Below are 11,189 nucleotides of genomic sequence, written 5' to 3'. Positions count from 1 at the left end.
TTGGTCAGACACCTTTTTATATTTTTTTTTTATTAAAAATGTCATAAACTATATTAAAACATAGTAATTATAACATCCATTGCTTTGTGCAATGGCAAAATATCATGCTAATAAGCATGAGAACATGAGTTGGAGTATGAAAGCAGCCACTTGATGCTAAAAGTATGAGAGATTAGAGTGATCATCTCCCTTGACATTCCTTTGTACATTAATTTAACAAATTGGACGCAGCCATAGCCAAATTCGCATAATCGTATGGATTCCTCAGAGCTTAGTAGTATATCCCAATCATGTATTAGAAACATGTCCCACCACATCCGATGCACACTGAGATGTGCTGTGAGGTGTGCTCGTGTGGGGAGCAATTCGAACTCGCCATAACCGCCTCTTTTCTGATAATTAATGCAGGCTGTGGGAACTGCTTGCATTTTCAGCTACGTTACACTCTTTATCACACAACCAATGGCAAGATGATTGGTTTGCTAATTATAGGAAGAAAGAAACTAAAGGGTTTAGAGATATTTGGCAACTAAAGATAGTGACACCAGCCATCAAAATTTTTATAGTTGGTTGACGAGATAATGAGAGTGACCACGAGGGCCGCTTGATGAAGGTCTTGAGTCCAGATTAGAGAAAGAGACAGTGCACCCATGGATGCACAGAACGCGTGAATCCGCGAATGAGAGAATGATACGTCGACCAGGACAACATTAATGTCCGTTTGAGCGTTAACGTGGTCTGATTGATTCAATCGGATGGTTTACGCGGATACGAACCGGTCTGGGACAAAAGGGCCTAGTTTCTTTGATTCTATTTTTCTGAGAGCTTCTTCCACCGAACCCTACTCATACACCAAACCCTTCCTCCATCAGCGGCGATTCATCGACGGCGAAAAAAAAATCTCCGGCAGCAATGCATTCTTCTTCTCCTCTTCTCTTCTTCTTCTATTCTGCATTCTTCTTCTTCAACAAGTAAATCCGGTGGTAGGGCCGGCGATCATTTTTCTTCTTATCCTCTTCTTTTTCGTCTTCTCTGATGATAGGTCCAATCTGAAGGGGTGGTAGGATTAGTACTGAAACACAGTAATAGATGAGCGTGAGTGAGGATTCCACTCCAGAAACAGAAAGAGCGAATTACATCCGGTGCTAGTATACGGTCCTAAACCTGATTATATATCAAGAAAAAGAAAAGAAAAGAAAAGAAGAATCAGAGTATTCAGACTGAATACCTAAGCATCATATGGCATACGGTAGATGCAGCAATTGCTTATCAGTAGGAAACTTTAGGGTTTAACAATATCGGAAAACAGAGCATTCAGAGATTAGGGATTTGTTGAATTTTTCGAACTGATTGGTTGCATCCATCCATCCAAATGTTCTGTAGGCTTACCTCAACAGCAAGACCTTAATTTCCAAATTGAGATTTCCTACAGACAGGAACAGCAAACAACAAAAACGAAAAAGATCTTATTACAGAGTTTTATCAATAAGTTTGCATCAGAACAACAAAATCAAAGATGAAATTAAATAAAAAAGAAGAAGAAAAAGAGAAGAATTAAAAGGCTAGGCATCGCTGCCTACCATCGAAGAAGACGATGAAAAGAGAAGAAGAATAAGAGAAGAGGAGAAGAAGAAGAGAGAAGAACACATTGCCGCCGGAGGTCTCATTGTCGCCGTCGATCAACCGCCAGAACTCTATTGCCGCCGATGAAGGAAGGGTAGGGTTCGGTGGAAGGAGCTCTCCAAGAGAAACAAAATCGAAGAATTTGTCCGTGTTTCAGACCGATTCGTGTCCGCACGAACTGGTTCATATCCGCGTAAACCATTCGATTGAACCGACCAGACCATATCAACGCTCAAACGGACATTAACGTTGGCCTGGTCGACTTTTCGTTTTCTCATTCGCAGGTTCACGAACGCGGACTCTCCCTCCCACTAGCATATTTACTTGTAAAACTAGTCATTCATCCACCCTCCTTTTTTTTTTCCTTCCTTTTTCTCTCTCTCTTTATTTCTGATAAGGTCTCAAAGATTCCTGGAACTCCACCACTCATGGATAAAACATATTTTATCCCATTCACTGCATAATTTGATAAAAGGCGGAGACAGTAGTAGTTATCATAAATTTATAGAGCTTCCACATTTCTTTATCCAAACCCACTTTTTTTCTGCGCAGAGATAAAATTTCATATTCACTCATCATTCCAACCAAGCCTTTACCAAATCCCCATGTCATGTGGCATCTACAAACCGGATCTTCCAATAGTGACCATTCTAGGCTTTCAGTCCTTTCGTTTGGCATTTCCATTTTACCAATCAATAAAGTGTCATAAAGTTCAATACAAGGTTAGAAATATTGCAACGTATTGACTTTTCAATCCATAAATATTAAATATTTAAGATTTAGGGGAAAAGGTCCATATTCCATCATTTATACGTTATACTCGTCCTAGAGATAACCTGGCCTGATTCAAATCTTAAAATCTGAAACAATTTTAAAGCATGAATATTGCTCCTTTAAATTGTGATGTATACAATTTTTGCTTATATATTACACGCATCAATGCTTTGAACCATGGTTTAAGATGATTAATCACTAACAAATTAAATAAGATGGATGTGAGTTGGGTCTGGAATTGTTCATAAATGCTTCACTCAACATTTGACTATTTGGAAAGGGAACATCCTGAGCTGTAGGTGGATCATATTTGGTTGGAAACCAAAGTAGGCAAAGGAAGATAGCGGCCTGGCGGGTTGGTTGGGATCATTCCCTCCATCATTATTTTAGTTAATTGAGACTATATTTGTTTTTGGTGTAAATATGAATCGATGTAAAATTCTACAATTAGTTCATATTTGCCTATGTTTATTTTCAGTATAAATAGGGATTAGTGTAAAATTTCATTCATGATCTGTATTTTTTAGGCACTTGTTATTAATATAAAGTTTACATCGAAAACTGATATAAATAATACATTGATTTTATTGTACATTTACATCATCGATTATCACATCCAAAAAATTATAACAGTCCACTAAAATTTTAAATCCATCAATTAAGTTTTCCATCAATGAATTTTTCACTGAAAAGGGTTTTGATGAAAATGGTTGTTTTTGATATTATTGCTGTTTTTTTCTAAAACGTTTAAATTGATCGATACAGATTGATGAAAAATATATACTATCACACATAACATAAGAATCAAATCAACAACAAAAAAAAATGCCAGCATCCCTCAAACTTTGAATTTGATGAACAGTTTGTATTGATCAACCTAAAACCCAAAAAGTTTGTAAGTAAAAACAGCAATAGTATGGTAGCAAAAACAAGTAATGTTAACTGTTTGGCTGGACAACACCTCTCGAGCAGCGTTGCAGAATCATTTGCAGTTGTTGGATGCGGATAACATAATAAAGACGTGGATATATCAACAATCCTAACGCGTATACTTTGTTTCCATAGATTCTTTAACGTGTATACAGTTATATAGCACCGAAACTGGGGGCCTACCAAAGGTAAACGTGTATCATCTTATCTGCCACGTGGCTAAGCTAGATACGTGGAGAGTACATCCAATGGATTTTAGGGTCATCGGTCTCTTTCCATAGCTTACACAACTCAGTGGACACGCGCCAAAGGGAAATATCTCTTCACTTTCCCACGGCCACTACATAATCCACCACCTAATCGATCAATTAGGTAGATTGAGGACTTAACCCTTTTTTGCCACGTGGAGGGATATTCTTATCACGTAAGAGGCCCTTCGTTGGCCATGGACCCATGGTTTACTCCAGAGTACAAAAACAGCTCAAGCCCCAAACCACCTTGGATCCTCTTTATGGACACCAAGCAGATCAGATAGATATTTTGATTGGATATATTAATATTGGGATCTGAACTGAATCTTATCCATTGAATAGATCAATCTCGGCTCGGATACAATTTGGGTTTGTATATCATTATTAAAATATAACAAAATTATTAACAAAATGAATATAAAAAAAAAAATACTTTGATTGAATTTGGATCAGGGATGCGGATCTGAAACGAAAACCCGATAGAAAGTGATTGTTTCGTGGGTCGTCTATGATTTTTTTTTTCTCGAAGGACCCGACTAGCATATGCATATCTGAGAGCAAAAGGTTTTCTTTTATTTACTTTATTATAGTGCTTCTTCTCCACTCCAAAAGACCCGAGTAGGAGAGGAGACTGGAGACCCGTTCCACATCACGGTCAATTGAAGTGGGAGTGCGACAGACGTGATTTCGGACACGTCTCTAACGCTTTATCAGAAATTTCGCAGTCATTCTTTCTGTTTAATGAGTTTATCTAAGTGAATCCACAATCCATACCACTTGGACAGTTGGACTGAGTTTCCAGGAATCTTTTAATAATAGCCCAATCGCCATTTCTCATTTCATTATCCAGTCGCCAAGTCGTTTCCTTCCCTTTGCCCTTTTATTTGTAGTCAAACCAAACCTCTTCATTTCATTATCCAGCTGCCCTTCCCTGGGGACGGAAATGACAAATCCTCGTATGTTAAAGGATGTTTCTGTCCTTCCGCAATAAATTCCAAAAAGTTAATAGATAAAAGCTTTCCTTAAACGGAACTTCGTGCGTACGAAAACTGAAAACAAACTGTAGAACCATTACATCGTCTGTCCCCAGAGAGGACAGAAAATTTTCTGTCCCCCCAAATATCTGCCACATCTTTATTTATATTTCAATTCAATTTTTACGGAGTCAAAAATTTATTTATATTTCCATCTCTCTCCCTCTCATTTCTTGTTCTTCACTTGCATTCTAACTTCTAAAGCTTTACTGGTAGCAGGGCTGCCTCCTAGCGCTTGGTGAATCCGAACCTCTTATTTCATTCCTCTCTATCTCCCTTTCATTCCCATTAACTGCTATAAACAAGGGTAATTGTCATTTGTATGGCTGGAAAAAATCTTGTGCATTGGATACAGTCGTTAAGTGTCTCTAGATTCCAACAAAGTTCAACTTTAGCTAGAGTAGCAGCTCCTGTGGGTTTCAAGAGAAGTTTTACCATGATTGAGCATGATAATCCAATAAAGCTTTCCATAATTCTTACAATTGCGAATGCACTTAGAGGACTGTAATTCTTCCGTTCCAATATAATTAATGCAGTGATTACAGCTGAAATGCCCCCGGCTTGATTATACATCCAATTCCGTCCTAAAAAACTGGTAAAGATGATCAATGAGAGAAGGGAGAGAAGCCTAATATCTTCGAATCTCTGGAAGATGAAGCAACCCAAGACTCCATAGACGGTCCCTAAAACTGTCCCTTGTGACTTAACATTCGCAACCTTAAACATTGCTTCTCTCCCCCAGCCATGCCGACGGCAACTGTCAATCCTGACCAATACCCATCTCCCTTACTAAACATTGTCCCAAAGAAAATGAAAAATATAATCCACAAGCGTTGACTCTATGAAAAATTATAATTGGTATGTTAAGCACTTGAGCCACATCAATGGTGAATGGCATGATCCCATCTTCTTATGATGCATGTCATAGGCAGCCGGCCATTATTTTAAGGAGTCGAACAATTCCATGAGGTGTGGACCTGAGTGGGGGTGATCAAAAGGAAGACTTGGGATGGTTGCAAAGTGGAATCGGGGCCAACAGGCAAAGTGCGTGGGAGTTGAGGTTGGTAAAGCGAAGGAGACGGTGATGAATGTGTTTGGTGTTAAGGAATGTGACATGAAATTGAGCATGTGATGTTATAACCTTCTAAAACTTTGAAAACATGAGGTAATGTCACTGATGATGACTCCATTTTTCCATTCTGATTGTAGTAGTGACGGTCCGAACGAGAGAAGTAGAGGAAAAGGACGAGTAGCAGAGAGAAGGAAAGAAGAGGGTAAGACAGAGGAAGAGGAATGATGAATGAGGGAGGGGTGGATTGGGTGGGTTAATGAAATCAAAAAGAGTTTTGGATTCTAGACTTAAATATTCTAGACGCCAGTAATTTCAAGTGAAAAAAAGAGTATGTAACCTGTTCAAATTCTATTGGGTGGGACAGGAAATTTTCTATCCCTTAGGGATTCACGATATTATTGATAGAAAGGATAATAGATTCCCTTAGGCTCATAAGTCATGACCAAAAACAATGTGGATAAGGGTTCGGACCTCCTATCCGGAGTTTGCCAATTATGTCTAGTCTAGCTTAGTCGGTAGTCCTGTCATTTTGGATAAAAAACGGGAGACCAGAGGGAGTCTGACCAATTCCGTAATTAATCCAACAAAGAAGTCTTAAAGTACACATATTCCCTTCCCCAGATATATATAAACATAAAAAAAAAAAAAAACTAAAAAAGGGAAACAAAAACGAAAAACAAACATAAAACACACACATGCAACCATCTCCTTTAGTTTCTCTTCTCTCAACAACAGCTTATGTATATCTTTCTTCCGTCCTCTATATTCCTCTCAGCCTCTGATCTCTCTGTCGCACTGCGCAACTAAGTTTGTCTCTTCGTTCATCGTTCTCCGACTGACGCACTGCTGAAGGGCTGAGTCCGGTGAGAGAGAACAGCGAAGAGGAGTGATCTTGGCATAGCGAGGTGGCAATGACTCGGCGGTGCTCTCATTGTAGCAACAACGGGCACAACTCGCGGACGTGCCCAACGAGAGGAGGAGTCAAGTTGTTCGGTGTTCGACTGACAGATGGGTCTATAAAGAAGAGTGCCAGTATGGGCAATCTCTCCTCTTCTTACTTTTATTCCTTCTCCTCTGCTGCCGCATCACCCAACTCTGCTTCTCCTTCTGATCCTCTTCGAGATCCAACGCCCGTTGCTGAAGGTTACGTCTCTGATGATCCTGCTCACGCCTCTTGTTCTTCCAATTGTCGAGGCGAGAGGAAGAAGGGTAACATTTTCTTTTTCGATTGACAGAATTATGTCCGGATTTCAGTATTATTTCATTGTTTTGGACATCTTTTCTTTCTCAGTTTCTTGTTCTGATCTTCTATTTTTTATCCAGTTGGATCTAAGCAAGGAACTTTGTTTGGACTTTGGGTAAAGTTGAGATTTTGATCATGTCTTTCTTCAATATGTATCCTTCATTATGTGGGGATGAGGGTCTTCTTTATTTTGATAATACGCTACCACCTTTCATTTTGATCTGATTGGTACCTGATTCCTACAGTCCTTGAGGAAAAAAAAAAAGAACTCATTTTCTTTTTAGCTTTCTCTGAAAAAAAATGCTTTCTTAATTGTGATATATATTTTTTTTTTATTTTCACATTTCTTCATTTCTTATGCAATGGTGCGTTAACAGAAGTCTTTAATGAGCCTGTAACTGTTCGTTTATATTTCTATTTACCCGACACTTGGTACGTTCAGGGATTCTGTCTGTTATCCTTCCAAATGTCTCTACTAAATTCTAATTTAATTTAATTTCCAGTAAGTTTTGTTTCAATATTTATTTAAATTTCATCTCTTTATATCGGTGATACCTTCCTCTGTTTTGTTTTAGCCTTTATTTTCTTTTATTTTTCTAACTTTTCCATTATAGGTCATTCTTTTCTCCTCTGTTCCCGTCTCTGTTATTTCTATTATTTCTGTGATTTCTTCTTGTTAATAACAAAAACAACAACAACAGATTATTTTGGGAATTCTTATTCGGATCACTTGGTATTATTCATCATTATTGTCATATTTTTTATCAATCAATATTATTGTTGTAATTAACATTATAATTAGGAAAGAAGCTTGCAGACTTGTGTTGATATTTTTCCTTTTCTCTGTGTCATGAATCTGCCTAAGATTACAGTTGTGCATTTTTCCAAGTTCTAGCCATCAAACAACAGAAGCAAATGACAGTGATAATTATCAAGTAATCTCCATGAAATTACACCTTAAGAGAAAGTCAGGAAACTGACGGAAATTATAGATAAGTATCCTCCAAGTAAAGCGTTTTCAGTCTTCTGCTATTTTCCTCAATTAGAGCATATCACCCTTGATCCCCCCAAACCAAATTCAAACCTACTGCCGAGTTAAATTTCATAAAGTTGTTTTATGGATCAGGTTTTTCTTTCTTTTCTATTTTTTTTTTCACTTTCAATTAATTTTGCGGGAACATTTGATAGTGGTCGAGGATATAGATGTCCCTGTTTGCCTCCTTTAAAATTTAGATTTTTCAACAATGTCGGTTGTTGATTTATTGCATCGTGTTGCTTTGGCTCCAATTTTAATAATAACTTGGAAATTTCAATGTCAACTCCTACCTTCTTTCACAGATCTCTTATGTAATCTTTCTATTTTCTTTCTCTTTTCTTTTCTTTTCTTTTCTTTTCTTTTTTTTTTTTTATGTTTTACTTTGTGGCTTTTGACTTATTAAGAATTCACAAGTTATGCTTTTCACCATACACATGTGCATGCACCTCTCTCTCTAAAGGTATCCTAATCTGGTCAAATAGGGAGCTCTGCCTATTCTGCCTTGTGGAACAATCATGTGGAAAATTGGGACCTTCTATCTGAAAGAGTATCGACTGGATTTGCCATGTGCCCAATCCCACTGTCCATATCAGCCCATACGGCCAAATCTGTATTGGACTTTTTCCTGATTGATTATAAACATCCAAACGTACAACATTTTAATGCAAAAAAAAAGCCCTACTTTATTTTGAGCAATTGGAAAAGAATTTCAAGCCGAAAATTTTATGTTGTTAAAGCTTGGTCATGATTCCTCTAGATTACCAAGCCAAATATGGATTTAACCATGTCAATAGGCACTGTGATTCTGTTGGCCTAAAAAGTGCTAAAACATAGTCTAAGAACCTTTCAGATTATAACAAAGAGTGTCTCTTTTTTGTTTGGATGAAGTATCCGAATCTTATTGGGTTAGATCGCAAGTTTGAAGTCGATTAGGCACTTGAATTCTTATCAAGAAACATGAATCCCTTTGATTTTAGTCTTCAAACTTTGTTAGGCTCACTGGCATTAGCTAATTTTTTTTTTCTCAGAAGAAGCCAAAGATCCAAGAGGCAACAGTCAAATTGGTGTCAGAATAGGTCATCTTCTGCCAATAGAAAGTGAAGATCTCTTAGCAACTACTGAATCTTATCATCTAAATCAATCTCAACTGTGACAACCATAGATTTGATCCTCTTCCCCCCTCTCAACAGAGGCAATATGTGCCTATTAGATGATATGGTTATAACGGTCAATAATTAAGGGACATTAGTCACTGAGATCAGGAGGTAATCCCCAATCATTCAGTGGTGAAGATGTTATGGATGAGTCAGCACATTATGTTGTTTTCCCTCTTTGTTATACTCCAATTTTCTATAATGCTTATCCTAGTAAATGCTTATTCATTGTTAAATTCAAGTCATCACACAAACAGACTTGTGTGCAAAGCCAAGGCTATAGTTTTCCAACCTTGAGATTCAGTTTGGAGTAGAAAGGAATTAATTTCTGAATGAGGGGTTTTATTTGGTGTGGAGTGGGGAGCTAGAGAAACTTGCAATGGCATTGTCCAATTAGAGAGTGAATGCGGATTGTGGGTGAATAGTTTAGACCATTAACCAGTCTCCAAAACAATTTATATGTGAAACCCTTCAAAAGCAATTTCATGATAAATGCTGGATTTGGTAAACAACTAGCCAAATAAATCATCTGGGGTGAACTGTTGAGCTGTTGCTGGTGTTATTAAATGTTCCTAATCCTTTGTCACATGGGATGGATATGGTTGTATAAGGGTTATTATCATCTTGTTCAGAGTAATGAATTGGCTTCTGGTATGGTCTTCAGGGGTCCCATGGACTGAAGAAGAGCACCGGCTGTTCTTAATGGGCCTGCAGAAGTTGGGGAAGGGAGACTGGCGTGGAATTGCACGCAATTTTGTAATATCAAGGACTCCAACTCAGGTAGCCAGCCATGCCCAGAAGTACTTCATTCGACAGAGTAATGCAACCCGGAGAAAGAGGCGCTCAAGCCTATTCGATATGATCCCAGATATGGTTTGTCTAGTTCTTCATTCTACTGTTGTTATGTTTATTACTCTTTCACACTGTTTTAGGCAGAATTCACAAAAATATCTTGCATTCGAAACAAATACATAGAAATAAATGTGTAGCTTCTCTTTTTATTTCGAATTTTCAGTCTATAGATAGGACACCTGCACCAGAAGAACAGTTAGTGCACCATTCTTCTCAGGCCAGGGAGAGCGAGAATGTGAACTCATTGCCTACGTTGCATCTCTCACTTGACCAGGAAAGTGAACCTATGGAAGCCATTCCCGATGAGACTGTCAAAGCTGATGAAAGCGTAAAAGTTGAAAATTTTGCAGCAATGGTTCCAGGGCATTTCACAACATACCTACCCATTCCATTCCCGTTCTGGCCATCAGGTCTGGCCCCTGCTGGAGAAGATATTAATGTAGGGGAGACTTCCCATCACCATCAGGTTCTAAAGCCAACCCCAATACTTTCCAAGGATCCTTTCAATGTAGATGAAGTGGTGGGGTTATCTACACTTAGTCTAGGAGAGGCTGCTGCTGGTCGAATAGAACCCTCACCACTCACCTTAAAATTGAGAGGAGCTCCATCCAGGCAGTCGGCCTTCCATGCAAATCCTCCTGTCAGTGGGTCAGATTTGAGCAAGAGTAACAGTAGTATAATCCATGCAGTTTAATTTAATTAAGATCATGGACAGAAAAGCTCTTTATCTAGTTTTTATTTTTTAACTTGATGATCTTTTCTTGATTAATTTTCCCCAACACTTCTTTTTCTATATAAATTTTCATTGTCTACACAAGACGAAAGTCTTCCTAATCCTGATAACAAGAAGTTAAAATGGTTGGGGTGGGGCTGCTGTAACTGTAAACAAAAGGCTAATGGAAAATTCTTGCATCAGAATGAATAATCAGATAGTCCTTTTATAGAAATATGTGTATATTAATAGTCAGAGAGAGAGAGAGAGAGAGAGGCTAAAGAATTAAACCAGTCCTACCCAGGAGATCTACCAGGTCAAGAATTATGTCCAACTCGTGACAAGCAGTTGAATTGGGTCTGCAATTTTGTCTCCAACTCGTGCGATTTTGCGTACAAATTTAGATTACAACAGACATCATTCAAATCCTGTTAGAAGACTCTTGTCTCCCACATTCTCAAACGCTTGAGAATGTTCCTTGAATTCACCATGTGGGCTGGGATTCTAA

At 38.2% G+C, this 11,189-nt stretch overlaps 1 protein-coding gene and 1 long non-coding RNA gene across 4 annotated transcripts; one reads left to right on the top strand and one right to left on the bottom strand.

The window, feature by feature from the left end:
- LOC148847082 (uncharacterized) lies at positions 1-2,189 on the bottom strand. 2 transcript variants are annotated; one of them, XR_016100409.1, is made up of 3 exons: positions 1,648-2,189; positions 1,229-1,426; positions 1-1,072 (listed from the first exon to the last, which is right to left on the bottom strand). It is a non-coding gene; the product is annotated as an uncharacterized LOC148847082 (long non-coding RNA). The 2 variants fall into 2 exon arrangements; XR_016100410.1 differs by having other exon boundaries at positions 1,581-1,783.
- A 4,153-nt stretch (positions 2,190-6,342) lies between these two features.
- On the top strand, positions 6,343-10,786 carry LOC148847081 (transcription factor MYBS3-like). Of its 2 annotated transcripts, none has more exons than XM_088948531.1 (3): positions 6,343-6,893; positions 9,782-9,990; positions 10,244-10,786. In XM_088948531.1, exons 1-3 carry the CDS (start codon positions 6,596-6,598, stop codon positions 10,661-10,663), a joined length of 927 nt encoding a protein of 308 aa, XP_088804657.1. In that variant the 5' UTR covers positions 6,343-6,595; the 3' UTR covers positions 10,664-10,786. The 2 variants fall into 2 exon arrangements, with proteins under 2 accessions (XP_088804657.1, XP_088804656.1); XM_088948530.1 differs by having other exon boundaries at positions 10,133-10,786.
- Positions 10,787-11,189: the final 403 nt, after the last annotated feature.

The sequence above is a fragment of the Nelumbo lutea genome, chromosome 6, assembly GCF_056320005.1.
Source record: "Nelumbo lutea isolate HS-2025 chromosome 6, American lotus-T2T, whole genome shotgun sequence".
NCBI lineage: Eukaryota > Viridiplantae > Streptophyta > Magnoliopsida > Proteales > Nelumbonaceae > Nelumbo > Nelumbo lutea.
This window is presented reverse-complemented; position numbering and strand designations above follow the sequence as displayed.

Coding starts and splice junctions, on each gene's coding strand:
- LOC148847081 (XM_088948530.1), top strand. CDS start 6,596: ATGACTCGGCGGTGCTCTCATTGTAGCAACAACGGGCACAACTCGCGG. Junction 6,894..9,781: donor TCGAGGCGAGAGGAAGAAGG/GTAACATTTTCT, acceptor TATGGTCTTCAG/GGGTCCCATGGACTGAAGAA. Junction 9,991..10,132: donor TCGATATGATCCCAGATATG/GTTTGTCTAGTT, acceptor TCGAATTTTCAG/TCTATAGATAGGACACCTGC.